The 17,451-nt window shown below is 38.0% G+C and overlaps 1 protein-coding gene across 4 annotated transcripts in view; it reads right to left on the reverse strand.

Annotated features, from left to right (window-relative positions):
* Positions 1-17,451, reverse strand: part of PDS5B (PDS5 cohesin associated factor B) — a 202,544-nt gene that overhangs the window by 22,604 nt on the left and 162,489 nt on the right. For all 4 annotated transcript variants that reach the window (XM_051831824.2, XM_051831821.2, XM_051831820.2 and 1 more), the window contains 5 exons: positions 14,599-14,722; positions 6,663-6,867; positions 4,249-4,363; positions 1,518-1,650; positions 786-905 (listed from right to left, as the gene is read on the reverse strand). In XM_051831824.2, the coding sequence (XP_051687784.1) occupies positions 786-905; positions 1,518-1,650; positions 4,249-4,363; positions 6,663-6,867; positions 14,599-14,722 (697 nt within the window). The remainder of the gene's footprint in view (positions 1-785; positions 906-1,517; positions 1,651-4,248; positions 4,364-6,662; positions 6,868-14,598; positions 14,723-17,451) is intronic.

A 17,451-nucleotide genomic window follows, 5' to 3' on the forward strand; every position in this document is an offset into this window, starting at 1 on the left:
CTGGGCTTTTAGCAACTAAAATATTAACAAAACATAGTTGAACTCACTACAGACCCCGAAGTTCATTGGAAAGCCCCTGTTTCTTGCATAACTTTCCAGTGAAGACACCATGGATACTCTAGTACCTTGCTCAGACCAAAATAAATACCTGAAGTAGATAGCTCTTTGACCCACTGGACAATTTACATGGCTGTTCTACATTTCTATATATTGTTGAGACCTTAATTCATATTTCGCTTTAAAAACAAAAAAAATGAGCATGGTGGTTGCCAGACTCAAAGTTTTTCAATATGCTTAAAGAAAAATTTTAGAAAACCTTTCACATCTCATACAACACTTGAATTTTTTAGAGAGGTTTGGGAAACTCTCTTATACTCCCAAGTTTTGGTCCTATTCCAGTGTCTCTTCTCTGTCTGTTCCTCATCCAGTTATAAATCCCAGTCAAGGATTTGTCACTTCAGACCACATCTCTATCAGCAGTCTCTTCTCCATTTTTTAATCAATGGACATTAACTCAAAAATCCATTTTGATCACATCTTCTTAGACTGGCTTAAAACTCTGAACACAAATTTTACATCATCGTGAATAATCTCTGAACTTTATCTGTATCCTTCTGTTTGGCCCATATTCATATCTTAAACCATATTTTTAAAACTCATGGCAACATTTCTACACCATTAGTATTGGGCCAACTCTTGATACTAATTTTTCCTGGTCTTTCCATAATGTAATACTGACAATACATTGCATTTCAACCTATACAAACAAAATCAAAAATAACTACCTTGTCAGGTTGGGTGAAAAAACGAGCTGGTAGTACCGGGTCTTTAGGAGACTCCAAACTGTACGTGGTACTCTTTGACATAATGATATTCATAGCAACATCACACACAGTGTACAGTTTCTGCAACAGTATGAAGACAAAAATTAGGTACTTGAGTTGACATCGTAGACTCTGAATTAAGATTAATTCTAGAGCATGCATCAGTATAAACAGTAAACTAAACCAATGGTCAGTGTAAGCACTTTGGCTTATATCATTGTTTCTACTAATAACAGAATAACGGGGCTAGTGTTGTGGCCTAGCAGTTAAAGCTGCCTCCTACAGTGCCAGAATCCCTTATGGGCACTGGTTCAAGTCCCAATGCTTCACTTCCCATCCAGCTCACTGCTAATGAGCCTGGAAGAACAGTGGAGGAAGGTCCAAGAGTTTGGGCCCCTATACCCATGTGGGAAACCCAGATCAAGCTCCTGGCTCCTGGCAGCTGTGGCCGTTTGAGGAGGGAGCCAGCAGATGGAAGATTTCCTGTCTGTCCCACTCTCTTTCTGTAACTCTGCCTTTCAAATAAATAAAATAAGTATTTTTTTTTAAATAACTCCTTTTAGATTTTCATTTCTAAATCTAATTACTACTAAAACAGAAAAACCAAAAACTATCCACAACAGAAGTTTCAAGCCTGACAACCACATATTTAAATTAATATGGAACCACAATTATTTATAAAGAACTACAAACCTCATTCATTTTTGCATCATCTGGTCCTTGGGCATCTTTTGTTTGCTTAATATTTTCTACCATCTTTCTGATAAATGCATGACTGTTGTTTTCATTTTTAGCCATTAATATCTCCAAAACAAACCAAAGACATCTAAGAACAATAAAAAAGAAATATAAAAGAAGAAATTATTGGATAACTACAATAATTTTATATTGGAACTAGATGATAACACAGGCAGGTAAAAAAAAAAAAGTTAAAAAAGAAACACCTACAAATTAGTCATGAGGGAAAAGGATTTCACTATACAAACATATCCTAGCCAGTCTGTAATGTAGATCTGAGCTCATAAGACCCCCTCTCAAGGTCTCACTAGATTTCCCAGAATAGTAGATCTAAGAAAACATAAATGATGGAAAAATGAAGTGATCTTAACCCTCAGCAATGACAGGGAGGGAAGGCTGCCTAAAGAAACAGTTGGACCAGCCGGCGCCGTGGCTCACTTGGCTAATTCTCCGCCTGCGGCGCCAGCACCCCGGGTTCTAGTCCCGGTTGGGGCGCCAGATTCTGTCCCGGTTGCTCCTCGTCCAGTCCAGCTCTCTGCTGTGGCCCCGGAGGGCAGCGGAGGATAGCCCAAGTGCTTGGGTCCCTGCACCCACATGGGAGACCAGGAGGAAGCACCTGGCTCCTGGCTTCGGATTGGTGCAGTACCAGCCATGGTGGCCATTAGGGGAGTGAACCAACGGAAGGAAGACCTTTCTCTCTGTCCCTCTCACTCTCTATAACTCTCTGTCTTTCTCTCTCACTGTCTAACTCTGCCTGGCAAAAAAAAAAAAAAAAAAAAAAAAAGAGAGAGAAGAAAAAGAAAAAGAAATAGTTGGGCCATCAATTAAGTGAAACCTCTGATACCCAAGACTAACTGTAGTTAGTCCTGATGGGAAGTCTTCAACTGAATGCTTGTATAACTACTTTATTAAACAGTAACAATCTTCAATAAATTAAACAGGAAAAACTCATGACTGACAAATACATATATAATATCTGCTTTAATGAGAGAAAAGTTAAGTTTCAGCAGTCCAACTTAAAAAGAAGTTAATGACTTAAATGAGAGGGTGTTCAGCCTAGGGCTAAGATACCAGCAGCGCATATGGACGTGCCTGGGTTCAACTGTTGGCTTGGGCTCTTGACTCCAGCTGGGAATTAATGGTGATGGCTCAAGTCATCAGGATTCTGCCACCCACATGCCAGACCTGGATTGAATTCCAAGCTCCTGGCTCAGGCCCAGCCTAGCCCTGGTCTTTGTAGGCACTGGAATATGAACAAGCTTATCAGGGAACACTCTTGCACATGTGGGCTCTCTCTAACTCTCTTCCTCTCAAAAAGAAAAAAAATTTTAAAAAGTGAATTACATAAAAAGTGTTTTGCCTCTATATTATACAGACAGAAAGAGACAGAGTTATAGTTAACACAAAGGAGAAAAGTAATGGAAGATGACAGAGACAGAAATGTGAGGCAAGATATTATTCTAGAAGAGAAAAAATACCCTGATCTCAGTATGTATATATGTTCCTCTGAAGTGGCTCTTCAATGGAATGCAGACTATTCACAGCTATCCTGTGGCAATTTAAAAAAACAGCCAAAAGGTAATTTACGTTTTTAAAAAAGCAATGTTTGTGATAAAGACAGATGGCTAACGTTTTCATTAGTTATAATCACCCTAAAACAGAATTCTTTTTGAGAGAACTATTTATTTTCTTAAAAATGAAAATTGTGGCCAAAAAGAAAAAGATAGTGAATTTCTTCCCTTGCCATAAAAAGTTATCAATAATTTTATTTTACTCTCCTGAGGTATTTCAAATATTTAACTATAAAATATTTCCATGAATTAAGAAACCCAGACTTATTCTTCTTTAATAGAAAGCTAAAGGCATAACACAATAATTCATTTAAAAGTATAAGCCATGAGAGGGATGGGAGAAATAAAAGGAGTTTGAATAAAAAAATATATTGGGAGCTGGGTATGGTTCATTAGTTGTGACAAAAATACTACCATGAGATATTAGTAGAGGAAATGAGGGGAGGGGCATTTGGGAACTCTTGAGATTACTACTTTACAAGTTTTGTTTTGTAAATTTAAAAGTATTCTAAATAAACTCTTAAAAAGAAAAAATAGTAAGTCATCTTACTATTATAATAGAAAGAGGATCAGGATTTCCAGCTTATTTAGAGAACCAGGCTGGCCTTAAGAGGAGTGGACTTTTCTATATACCACTATATTCCCCTATAATCTCTGAAAGAATTACAAATGTCATAAACTACACGGAATCCATAATAAAGAATTAAGTTGGAGCAGTTCCTTGGTTACAAACTTGGCCATTATTATAATGAGGCCATTATTCCTATGGAAGAAAATGATTACTGTAAAGACATGTTAACTATAAGAGTGAGGGAGTTAATAATTCACCTCACATGAAAATCTAACACAAACTTTCAGAAGAAAATAGGGAAATAAAAGACCTGAAATTTTTAATAGAAAAGAAAAATGCCTGACTCAGAGAAACACACTAAAGTATAATAATTATGCAAAATTAAGTTTTGGGAAATTGCATAACAAATATAACATGAAGAGTTGGCATGAAAAAAGAAATGAAATACTTCAATAAGCAAATCAAATTTAAGATACCATTATCATCATTAAAGAAAAAAAATCAACTTTCAGAAAGTAAGAGAAGGGGATGGAAAAAGTCTTACTCTTTAACATCTTTAAGTTGTTCAATATCTTGGACTTTGACATAATCTGGGTCATGTGCCAAAAGGTGAATTGTATACGGAACAACATACTCTGGTAGAAGAGACAACAGTTTTTCTGGTTGGAGCAGAGAGGATTGTGGAAAGAAAGAGAAAAAAACAACAAAAACATCCAAGTTAGAAAATCAAATCTTAACATATCTTCTCTCATACAATATATCCTGTATCCCAAGAGTTTATCACAATATGGCCAGGGGAAATAAGAAACCACATTGAAATACTCCATAGTGAGGTCCGTGATGAATTAAACAGTTTATTCATTCATCCATCACATGCCTATTAAATCTACTATGTGCTTAAGTTACAGAAAAATATTTCAGTTTTAAAATGCATGTGGAAGAAAACCTAAACAAACCACATTCAAGATCAACAGACATTTATTCATTCTTTCTGATACTATAAGCAATCCTATGTTTAACATTCTTTTGAGCTACTGAGCAAAATTAAAACTTCTCGTAAATCTAGTTATTATGGTATAAAAGCAGGAAGTAGTAACTGATACTATTTGTTAAGAACAGATACAAAGCTCCAAATTTTCTTTCTATTGCTGATTTTGAAATTAGTGTTTAATACTAATTATTTGGAGGCAGATACAGAAGGAAAAAAAGTAACGAATTTCAAAACTCAGATTATATCCCATGAAATATTTATGGAGTTCTTCCTATGTTTCAGGTCTATTTTAGATTCTAAAATTATAAGTAAGACTAGGTAAAGAGTTCATAGTACAGCAGAAACAGAAATTATACTTTCATGTGGAAGGGACCCCAAAATAAGAGTAAGTATCACATACTGTCTTTGGGCCATGCATTATGCCAGGAACTTTTTATACATAATTTTTTTAACCTTCACAACAACCATAAGAAATGAGCATAATTATACCAATTTTATCAACAGGAAACTAAAGCACAGATTAAGTCATCTAGGCAAACACAACCTGTAAATGGCAGAAGTGGGATGTAACTGCTGAGCCCTCACTTTTTTTAAGATTAGGAAGGAAAATAAAGAGGATCACAGTAATGTGCTTATACCAAAACTATATTTTAAAGCATTTGAAAAGCACACGCCACACTCCTTGGTTTTGTTTATCTATTTATAAGACTGAAAGGGAGAGGCAATTTCCAGAAAGAACTAACAGAGAGAAAGAGGGAAAAAAAAAAACACCTACAAACTACAAAGTTCACAGCAAAAAACTGACACCAAGAAGGTGTCACTCAGGCTGAGCGTAACCGAAAAGGGCCATGCTGAGGCATTTCAACTTTATCCTATGAGGAATGGAGACTCAACATGGATTTTCACAAGGCAGTCCTGTGACCTCCTTTAGAAGGTTCATTTCGATAGCAACTTGGCACATTATAGGGTGGTGGGCCAGAGGCAGGGGAACTTTTACAACAAGGAGGCAGTCAGGAGTATTACAGACTAATCCAGACTAATCCAAGTGAAACAGCAATGTAGGAAAGTAGAGGATAGAGATTCAAGACATCTGGAGGAAGAATTAACAGAATTTGGTAACTGATCGGGTGAGGAGGGAGCAGATAAAGAATGCCTCTGATTTCTGACTTGGATAACTATATACATCTTAATAAGATTTGTTAAATAATCTACAGAAGTCAAGAGGCAGACCAACTAACCATGATGTGGTAACATAAACAGATGAAAAGTAGGCATGGGAGTTGGTGCTGTGGCATAGTGGTTAAAGCCGCTGCCTGTGGCACTGGCATTCCATTTGGGCACCGGTTTGAGTCCCAGCTGCTCTGATCCAGCTCCCCACTAATGAACCTGGGAAAGCACCAGAAGATGGCTCAAGTACTTGGGCCCCTGCACCCATGAGGGAGACCAGGATGAAGTTCCTGGCTTCAGTCTGGCTCAGCCTTGGCCATTGCAACCAACTGGGATGTGAACCAGTAGATGGAACATCTCTCTCTCTCTGCCTCTCCTCAATCTCTCTCACTCTGTAACTCTTTCAAATACATAAATCTTAAAAAAAAAGTATGCATATAAGCACCTGATGTTAATGTCAACTAAAGATGAGAACAAACAAAGTATAAAAGACTTGTACTTTTTCCCACAAAAGAAAGTGCTTAGACAATCTATATAAATGAACACATTTTATCCTTCCAATAAAAGTACCTCCAATGTCACTGATGATTTTCTCTGGCTACTTATTCATTTATATAAAGAGATATACTCATTCAGTTCTATTTTTAAATTTTTCTATTTTATGAAAAGCACTTATTGAAAAATGGTTACATTTTTGTTTAGTGAATGCCAACCAGAATAATAAATAACAGTAAGAATCATTTTGTAGTCTAACAAACTAAAATTTATTGGCTGGGAAAGTGATTTTGCTATATGCTTACCACTAACAGCTGCATGCTGTTTCAGATATTCTCGTCTTACATTTATATTTTTTACCAAACACTGTCTAGCATGAGCTCGTCTCTCTTTCACAGGATCTTTTGCACAAAGGGCACAGATTGCCATATACTCAAGTGGAAGCCGTAATCGGGAAAGGCCTTTGTGAAGTTTCTGCGCAAAAACTTGTCTTACTTGATAGCATTCGTCCTGTAAAGACACAATCATATCAATATTATACATATGGCAGCAAAGAGTAATAGCTTCAAACATGAACTATGGTATAGCAAGTAAAGAAAAGAGTAAAATGCAGCAAATTTATATATATAACCATTGCTTCATAGCTCACAAGACTGATATATTAAGACTTGAGTAAATTTCAAGGCTAGGCTAGTCATCTAGACTCTAATAACTATCTGTTACATGTGTTAGAAAATTTCAAAGATATTTCTAAAACAGATAAAACTACCAAGTCCATCCTGAGATTTTTTAAAAAAAATAAGTTTAAACACTATCTCATATATTGCTCTTTCACTTATTGATCAAGATAAAACTCTACCCAATTCATACTTTTTTAGTTCAGAGTTGTCAATCTATGTCAGAAATATTGAATTACTTTTACTTATATAAATAATTGGTTTATTGCCCTTGTGTCTGCTTACCTCATACCACTCGCCTCCCCTAAACTACTCAACCCTAGTCTCCTAGCTAACTCCTTTACTCCTTGCAAATAGCTCATGTAACTGCAAGAAAACAGCATATAATCTGCATCTTGAAGCTATCTCAGTGCTCTCTAAGCACTCTGTGCACAGCTCCAGCAAAGTATGAAGTATATATTTAAGTAATTGGTGTGTGTGTGTGTGTGTATACACACACATACCCATTAACCCATCAGTCTTAGTTCCTTGAAGATGAGAACTGGGTCTTTATTCATTTTTGTGTCTCTAAGTCCAGCACAATACCTAGCACACAGATGATTAAAATTTTTCCTAAACAATGGGAAAAACTTAACCTCTTCTATATGACATATAAAATCTTCATGATTGTATCTTATCCTTCGCCAATTAACAGAAAGTATGGTATTGCATAGCATTGCAATTTTATGCATATTCTTCTATCTATAATGATCATTTAGTTTTTCTTCAAAACCTCAGTCATAACATCTCGATTTTATTTACTTTGTGTATCTTCTTTAATTTGATCCTCAGTTTATTACACTGCCAACTATTTACTTTTTAAAAAGTAGTGTATCACAGAAATATCCCTCTATCTACCCTCACATGCAATAAAATGAACTTAACATACTCTTTCTTCAGTATTATTGCCATGGGAGAGGAGTCTTCGTTTTCCAGTTTTCAATATCCAATGGAAAATACTCAATTAAAAACTGCATAATTTTTGGGCCGGTGCTATGGAACAGCAGGTTAATGCCCTGGCCTGAAGCGCCAGCATCCCATATGGGCGCCGATTCAAGACCTGGCTGTTCCACTTCCGATCCAGCTCTTTGCTATGAACTGGGATAGCAGTAGAAGATGGTCCAAGTCTTTGGGCCCCTGCACCCGTGTGGGAGACCCGGAAGAAGCTCCTGACTCCAGAATGGTGCAGGTTCCAGCCATTGCAGCCATCTGGGGAGTGAACCATCGGATGGAAGACCTCTCTCTGTCTCTCTCTCTCTGCCTCTCCTCTCTCTGTGTAACTCTGACTTTCAAATAAATAAATAAATCTTTAAAACAAAAACTGCGTTAAGGTCAAATTAACAAGTCACAAATGAATAGACTAATAATCAATAAATTAATTTCTATTCAAACATACCTCACTGCTACTTAAGATACATCCCCAGCAAAACTTCACTTTTGTCCCTTTCTAAAGCATCATTCATGATCCAACAAAATAAGACAAATTTATTACAAAGTCAATTTGTGAATCATCACAAAATAAATTCCCAAAAAGGTGTTAGTGATGTTAGAGAACTATCAAATCACAGGAAAGGCAACACAAAAAATTAACAACTGAAGATGGGAAAACTGACAAGAATGATGACACCAAGATACTTGAAGATTATTGTCTGCATAAAGAAATCAAAACAGATGTTACTGGAAAGTGAGGAAAGTGTTTAGATTTTTCTTGCAAACGTAAATATAATTTGGATTAAGTTATAAAAGTCAAATGCAAAGTGAACCATCATGTAATATAATTTTGTCAGAAACATGTACTCTCCAAAAAAGCAAACACTTGATATGTACATGGCTATGGTAATAACAAATAATTGGAAATAAAAGAAAATGAGACAGTGTCTAATACTACAAAGTTATTCCCTCTTCCCTCCGACAGATAAAATTCTTCTTAAAGCTTGCATTCACTACTATGAAATTAATTTTGGTCTACATCTTAAGTAAATTCCTTTATGTAGTCTGTTCTAGTACCAATTCTCCTCAGAACTTCTTTTATTACCTTATAAATAGTTCAATTACTTTGTGTCTCTCATCATATTATCAACGTGTGGGTGTGTGTACGTGTGCATGTGTATGTTTCTATTCTCCTAAGAGGCTGTCACTATCTTGAGAGGTATAGCAATGATTTTCTCATCCTTGTATTTCCAGAACATACAAGAAATGTGCACTACAGGGTCAACTTTTTATGAAATACCAAATTCTAAAATATCTAATTATTAAATCATATCAAGATTCATATTATTAAGTCTCTATTCCTTTAGAGTCACTTTCTGTTTAACTACATGACACAAGCCTTTCAGAAACAATACTGACTTTTAAAGAACTCCAACTCAAGTAACAGAAATAAACGACACAGACATAAATAAAGGCAAACCTTTATATGTATCAAAGGATTGCAGACAAAAATCTGTACAGAATTAAAAGAAGAAAAGAGATTGATTAGCAGTTTAAAGAGAACAGGTTTGGGGAATAGCAGGTAAAGCTGCTGCCTGCGATGGGAGAATTTCCTGGTTCCTTGCTTCAGTCTGGCCCAGCCCTGGCCATTTTAGGGAGCAAACCAGAGGATGGAAGATCAATCTCTCTCTCTCTTTGTGTGTGTGTGTGTGAGTGTGTGTGTTTGTCTGTCTGTCCCTCTCTAGAAATCTGCCTTTCAAATAAAACACATCTTAAAACAAAATAAAAGGTCACATTTTATTAAAAGGTTGTATCTGAACCTTGGTTTGCAGAAAGGGCTGGATTAATGTGTGGACTTGGGAGGATGAAAAGAAATTTAGAAGCAGCACAGTGCAAAGCACAAAAAAGAAAAAGAAAAAGAAAAAAATTGTTCAGCTTCATGGAAACAAGGGTAAATAGAGAGTCTTAAGTACATAAGATCTTCAAATGCATATCTGAGTCTATTCACAGAAAATAAAAGTTTGGGCTCCCAGCTTCAGCCCTGCCACAGTCACGACCATTGCAGGCATTTGGGGAGTGAACCAGTGAGTGGAAATGCCTCAAACTGCATCACATGCAAGCTTGCTGTCTTTATGTCTCTCAGATTTAAAAAGTAACAATAACGAAAGAACACTGAGCTGTGTCAAATGACACAAATGAAGAAAATGCGAACTAAGATCATTAGATTTAAGGAAAACAATGAAGGCAAACATCAAAATATGAGTAGGGAGGCAGTAGAGAAAAAACACGGATTACACTTTCTTTAAGTTCGGAGATTTTAAAAAGAGGAGACAGGCATATGGTTAAAGGAGTAACAGAACTAAATTTTAAAATTTTGTTTATGATGGAGTAACCCGACAAATTTGCGAGTTGGAAGAAGATTCTACTAATTAACTTTTATCGATTATCACATGATCAACAGTAAACAGATTTCCAAAGCAATCAGAAAACTTAAGCAATCTGAATCCTCACTGTGGGAATTTGGTAGTTGAGGCAGAAATGTGTAACAAGCACTATGTTAGAAAAGGGAATCTCTAAAAGTTAGTGTGAATGTTTTTGTAAATGGTATATAATTAACAGTTCATACAAGCTTAGTTTGCCTGGTAAGTTTCAAACAAAGCCCAGTATATTTCCAGACTTTTTTCTTTTAATTTTCCACTTCAATGAGAGAACCCATCCCCTAGAGAAATACCAGACCAAAAATCTGATAAATCAACAGACTGCATGGCTTACCAAGTGAAAAAAATTACCTTTTTTCCTTAGAAATAGTATATACTTTTAAAACAATTTTCAGTTTCTTACAAAGCAACATTATCTCCAAAATTAAACTGGGAACTGAATCAGGAAGCTATTAGCTCCCTGAAATCTTATTTCTAGAATGGCTTTGTTTAATATCTGAACAATAGCAACTAAACTAAAACAAAATTTTAAAAAGGGTTTAGGATAACTTCTTTTTTTTTTTTTTTTTTTAAGATTTATTTGAAAGTCAGAGTTACACAGAGAGAGGAGAGGCAGAGAGAGAGAGAGGGGTCTTTTCATCCATCCGCTGGTTCACTACCTAATTGGCTGCTACGGCCAGAGCTGCAGCCATCCGAAGCCAAGAGCCAGGAGCCTCTTCCAGGTCTCCCATTTCCCATATGGGCCATCTTCTACTGTTTTCCCAGGCCATAGCAGAGAGCTGAATTGGAAGAGGAGCAGCCAGGACTCAAACCAGCACCTATATGAGATGCTGGCACTGCAGGTGGTGATTTTACCCACTACGCCACAGCACCGGCTAGAGTAACTTTAAAAAATGAAGCATAAGTAATTAGTAAAATGGTAACTTAAAACAGATGACTATTGTCTAGGGGTTATACACAAGCAGCAGTTTTTTTTGACATTTGGTACAGAAGTTAAGACTTTGCTTGGGATGCCTGCATCCTCTATTAGTGCCTGCTTTGATCTCCAGCAATTCCACTTTCCAATTCAGCTACCTGCTAATATGTGCCCTGAGAGGCAGTAAATGAAGGATCAAGTACTTGGGTCCCTTCGACCCCGTGGGAGAGTTGGACTGAGTTCCACGCTCTGGCCCAGCCCTGACTATTGTGGGCATTTGGGGATTAAACAGCAGATGAAGATCTCTCTATTTCTGTGTCTTTACAATAAAGATGAAAATAAACAACTTTTTAATAAAGTGTTCTCATTATAAAAATAAAACAAGCAGCCGGTGCCGCGGCTCACTAGGCTAATCCTCCGCCTATGGTGCCAGCACCCCGGGTTCTAGCCCCGGTCAGGGCGCTGGATTCTGTCTCAGTTGCTCCTCTTCCAGTCTAGCTCTCTGCTGTGGCCGGGAAGGCAGTAGAGGATAGCCCAAGTGCTTGGGCCCTGCACCCTCATGGGAGACCAGGAGGAAGCACCTGGCTCCTGGCTTCCGATCAGCGCAACGCGCAGGCCACAGTGGCCATTTGGTGGGTGAACCAATGGAAAAGGAAGACCTTTCTCTCTCTCTAACTCTGTCAAAAAAATAAAATAAAAAAATAAAACAAGCAATACAAAGACCTAGGAGGAGGTGGAGAGAAAAAAACATAATGACCCGAGTTAAATGTCAAAAAAAAGTATAAAACAACCAAATTTTGATGGAAAACCTCATATTGGTCCCATATGCACTATTATGAAAGTATGTTTTATTTTCAAAAAAAATTTTTTTAAAGCAGATGGCTCATTTCTTTTTTTTAAAGATTTATTTATTTATTTGAAAGGCAGAGTTACAGAGAGGCAGAGGCAGAGGCAGAGGCAGAGGCAGAGGCAGAGGCAGAAAGAGAGAGAGAGAGAGAGAGAGAGAGAGAGAGAGAGAGAGAGAGAAGTCTTCCATCCACTGGTTCATTCCCTAGATGGCTATAATAGCCAGAGCTGTGTCAACCCGAAGGCAGGAGCCAGGAGATTCTTCTGGGTCTCCCATATGGGTGCAGGGACCCAAGGACTTGGGCCATCTTCTACTGCTCTCCCAGGCCATAGCAGAGAGCTGGATCAGAAGAGGAGCAGCCGGGACTAGAACCAGCGCCCATATGGGATGCCGACACTGCAGGTGGTGGCTTTACCAGCTATGCCACGGCACTGGCCTCCAAAATTTTTTTTAAGTTTTATTTATTGTCTTGAATGTAACTATAGTTCTAAAATGAACTGTAGTCTCCTGGGACAACAGGATGATGGCCCAAGTGCTACAGTCTTTGTTACTCTCATGGACAGTTTCTGGATCCTAGGGTTTTTGTTTTGTTTTGTTTTTGCAGGCAGAGTTAGTGAGAGGGAAACAGACAGAAAGAAAGGTCTTCCTTCCGTTGGTTCACTCCCCAAATGGTTGCTACGGCCGGCATGTTGCGCCGATCCAAAGCCAGGAACCAGGTGCTTCTTTCCTGGTCTCCCATGTGGGTGCAAGGCCCAAACACTTGGGCCATCCTCCACTGCCTTCCTGGGCCACAGCAGAGAGCTGGATCAGAAGAGGAGCAACTGGGACAGAATCCGGTGCCACAACTGGGACAAGCACCTGGGGTGCCGGCGCCACAGATGGAGGATTAGCCTAGTGGTGCCAGCCCTTTGGGGAGCGAATCACTGGATAGAGGATCTCACTTCCTCTCTGTCTTTCTTATTTTCTCTCCCTCTCTCTTCCACTCTGCCTTTCAAATAACTAAGCTTTTTTTTTAAAAAAACGAATTGTGGGGGCAGGCATTTAGCCTTGCAGTTAAGACATCTGCATTTTACACAAGAACGCCTGCGTTCAACTCCTGGCTCAGTCTCCTGATTCTGGCTTCTTGCTGGTGAAGACCCCAGGAGACACACAGTAAAGCTCAATTAGGTTCCTGTCACCCACATGGGAGACCTGGATTAAGCCACTGGCTCCCTCTGGAGCTGATGCTGGCATTTAGGTACAGTACTAGCAGATGGATGCATTTAAGCATGCTTGCTGTTTCTCTCTACCTCCTCAAATAAATACATTTTAAAAAATAAACAAGTCAATTGTTGTCTTCAATTGAGCCAGTGGAAACACGGTTCTTGACAGCAGAGCATCAGCCTTTTTCTTTAATTCTCTCAAGATGCTAGAAATTTCTAAAGTAATATAGTTAAAGGATAAAACCACTCTCAGAAATCCATAAACTAGGAATATGAATGTATAACTATCATGGTTCACAATTTGAAGCTTTTACAATCTTAAGTTTTAACTAAGTAATAAAGAAAACTTCTAGTCTAAAACTAAGTCTTTACTGTTATCTTTATAGAACTACAAATTGCTGTTTTTTCTTCATTTTAGGAACTAAATAAAATCAATCCTCATTATTTACATATTCTGTTATTTAGGAATTTGCCTAGTCAATAAAGGTTATTGGTAAGCCCAAAACCAATACTCCCAAGTAATGTTATGGTTACTTATGCGTGAATGTCCAGAGCAACAGAAAACAGGAGGAGCTTCATGTTTACATCACCATCCAAAGTCAACAAGGAGGTACTCTGCCCTGTTTCCACTCTCATACTGTAAATGGTGGTCCCTTCTGCAGTGTATTTAGTACTGTATTTTTCACATATTTTGTCCTTAGTGATTTTGCTTAAAATGATTCTCAGACATAATGCTGAAGAGCTATCTAGTGTTCCTAAGCACAAGAACAAGGTGTGATGTGCCTTACAGAAAAAGCATATGTGCTAGATAAATTTTAGGCATGAGTTATAATGCTGTTAGCTTTGAGTTCAGTGTTAATAAAACAATAAAATAAATGTCTTTAAACAGAACTATACATACAACATATGTATATTGATTGATTGATGAAAATCTGATTAGAGGCTTGAAGGAATATAACCTTGTATTTCTTCTAGCAGAAATGGTTTAATATGGGCTAATTCAGTGTGTGTGATAACTTTAGAGAACAAACAGCCCACTTTACTATGTTAACAATCCAAAACTCAAATGACCGTTTTAGAACTCTAAAACCTTTTTCATGTATAATTTTTGAAAAGATTCATTCAAGATTTTAACTTATGTATGACACGGGGTTTTTTTTCTTCCAGAAAGTTTTTTCACCATTTTCCTTACATTAATAGCTAATGCACATAGTTGATATTGCTCCAATGTGATGATTTCATGGTAACAGGGTTCTTGTGCCAGCTTCACAATAGCACTCCCAGCAGCAAGTCTCAGGCGTGACATATCTGGTTTACTGAAAAATATGCAAGAAACAATGTAAATTATTTCATTCTTTACAAAAGCATTCTTATGTTATATATCTACTTCTGTGAAAATTCTTCTAGCCAATAAAAAAAGTACAAAATGCTTTGTCTAAATGTTTGTGCCCTACCCCCCTGCCCAGTTCAAAAAATCTGTGTTGGAATCCCAAATGCCAAGGTGATGGTATTAGCATAGGGGGCTTTCAGGCTGATTACGTCACGAGGACAGTATACTTATGGATAAGATTAGTGCCCACTTAAGAGGTCTGATAAAATTAGTCTCTCCCTTTGGCATGTGAGAATACAGCACAACGTTCAGCAGTCTGCAGCTCTTGACACAATCCTCACCAGAACCCAAACACAGTGGCACCCTGAACTTTTAACTTCTCACAATGTAAGAAATGAATTTCTCTTACTTATAAGAAACTCAGCCTACAGTACTTTGTTATAGCAACCTGATCCAATTAAGAGAGATAATAATTTCATAATACTGAGCACTAGTTATGTTCACTTGGGAAGTTGATGTTTAGTACCACCAAATGCCAGTGTCATGAAAGTCATATAATTTTCTCATGCTACATACAGTATCTTAGTCAAGCCTAGAAGAAAAAACTGTATAGTTGCTAAGTTGTAGATATGCCACTAAGGATTTTAGTGTTATGTTAACCTATAGGTACTGTTTATTTTTTTTTTATTTTTTATTTAGTAAATATAAATTTTCAAAGTACAGTTAATGGATTACAATGGCTTCCCCCCCCCATAATTTCCCTCCCACTCACACCCCTCCCATCCCATTCACATCAAGATTCACTTTCAATTATCTTTATATATAGAAGATCAATTCAGTATATATTAAGTAAAGATTTCATCAGTTTGCACCCACACAGAAACACAAAGTGTAAAATACTGTTTCAGTACTAGTTATAGCATTACTTCACATTGGACAACACACTAAGGACAGATCCCACATGAGAAGTAAGTACACAGTGACTCCTGTTGTTGACTTAACAATTTGACACTCTCGTTTATGGCATCAGTAATCTCCCTAGGCTCTAGTCATGAATTGCCAAGGCTATGGAATGGAAGCCTTTTGAGTTCACCGACTTCGATCTTATTCCAACAGGGTCATAGTCAAAGTGGAAGTTCTCTCCTCCCTTCAGAGAAAGGTACCTCCTTCTTTGATGGCCCCATTCTTTCCACTGGGATCTCACTTGCAGAGATCTTCCATTTAGGTCTTCTTTTTTTTTTTCCAGGGTGTCTTGGCTTTCCATGCCTAAAGTACTCTCATGGGCTCTTTAGCCATATCCAAATGCCTTAAGGGCTGATTCTGAGGCCAGAGTGCTATTTAGGACATCTGCCATTCTATGAGTCTGCTGTGTATCCCGCTTCCCATGATGGATCATTCTCTCCCTTTTTGATTCTATCAGCTAGTATTAGCAGACACTAGACTTGTTTGTGTGATCCCTTTGCCTCTTAGACCTATCAGTGTGATCAATTGTGAACTGAAATTGATCACTTGGACTAGTGAGATGGCATTGGTACATGCCACCTTGATGGGATTGTACTGGGATCCCCTGGCATGATTCTAACTCCACCATTTGGGGCAAGTCCGATTGAGCATGTCCCAAATTGTACATCTCCTCCCTCTCTTATTCCCACTCTTATATTTAACAGGGATCACTTCTCAGTTAAATTTAAACACCTAAGAATAATTGTTTAAATAAAAATGTCCTAACTTCAGCCAGAACTGCGGCGTGGGCCTCTGCCTGAAGTGCTGGCATCCCATATGGGCACAGGGTCCCCAGCTGCTCCACTTCCAATTCAGTTTCCTGCTAATGTGTCTGGGAAAGCAGGGGAAGATGGCCCAAGTCCTTGGGCTCCTGCACCCACAGGGGAGACCCAGAAAAAGATCCTGGCTCTTGGCTCCTTGTTTTGGCTTGGCCCAGTCCTGGCCATTGCAGCCATTTGTGGAGTAAACCAGCAGATGGAAGCTATCTCTCTCTCCTTCTCTGGCTTTCAAATAAATAAATAAATAAATCTTTAAAAAAAGTCTTAACTTGCTAATATGTCTACCACAAGTACTAAGCTAAGCACAAACAAGAAGAATGAAAGCAATTATGGTAGATAAAACATCAAAATTCTTAGCTGGAAATCAACTTTTCAAATGTTAATGAAAGGGTCCTTTAAAGTTTAATGAATGAAAAGTGCTAAAACGGGGCATACTTCATAGAATTATAACCAGCAGGGGCTGGTGCAGCAGGTTAACGCCCTTGCCTGAAGCGCTGGCATCTCATATGGGCACCAGTTCAAGACCCGGCTGCTCTACTTTCGATCCAGCTCTCTGCTATGGCCCAGGAAAGCAGTAGAAGATGGCCCAAATCCTTGGGCCCCTGCACCCATGTGGGAGCCCCGGAAGAAGCTCCTGGCTCCTGGCTTCGGATCGGCTCCAGCCATTGGGGCCAGTTGGGAAGTGAACCATCGGATGGGAAAGACTTCTCTCTCTGCCTCTCCTCTCTCTATGTAACTCTGACTTTCAAATAAATAACTAAATGTTTAAAAAAAAAAAAAAAAGAATTCTAACCAGCAAACATCTAAATAATCCCTAATGTAGTAATAATGGACTAGTGTTAGGAAAAAAACTAACTTCTTAATTAGGATCTATTTGTAGTTCTATAGTAAAAATTATTCTACATTCATACAACAAATGTCATCTATCATATTT

This window comes from Oryctolagus cuniculus, chromosome 9 (assembly GCF_964237555.1).
Source record: "Oryctolagus cuniculus chromosome 9, mOryCun1.1, whole genome shotgun sequence".
Lineage (NCBI taxonomy): Eukaryota > Metazoa > Chordata > Mammalia > Lagomorpha > Leporidae > Oryctolagus > Oryctolagus cuniculus.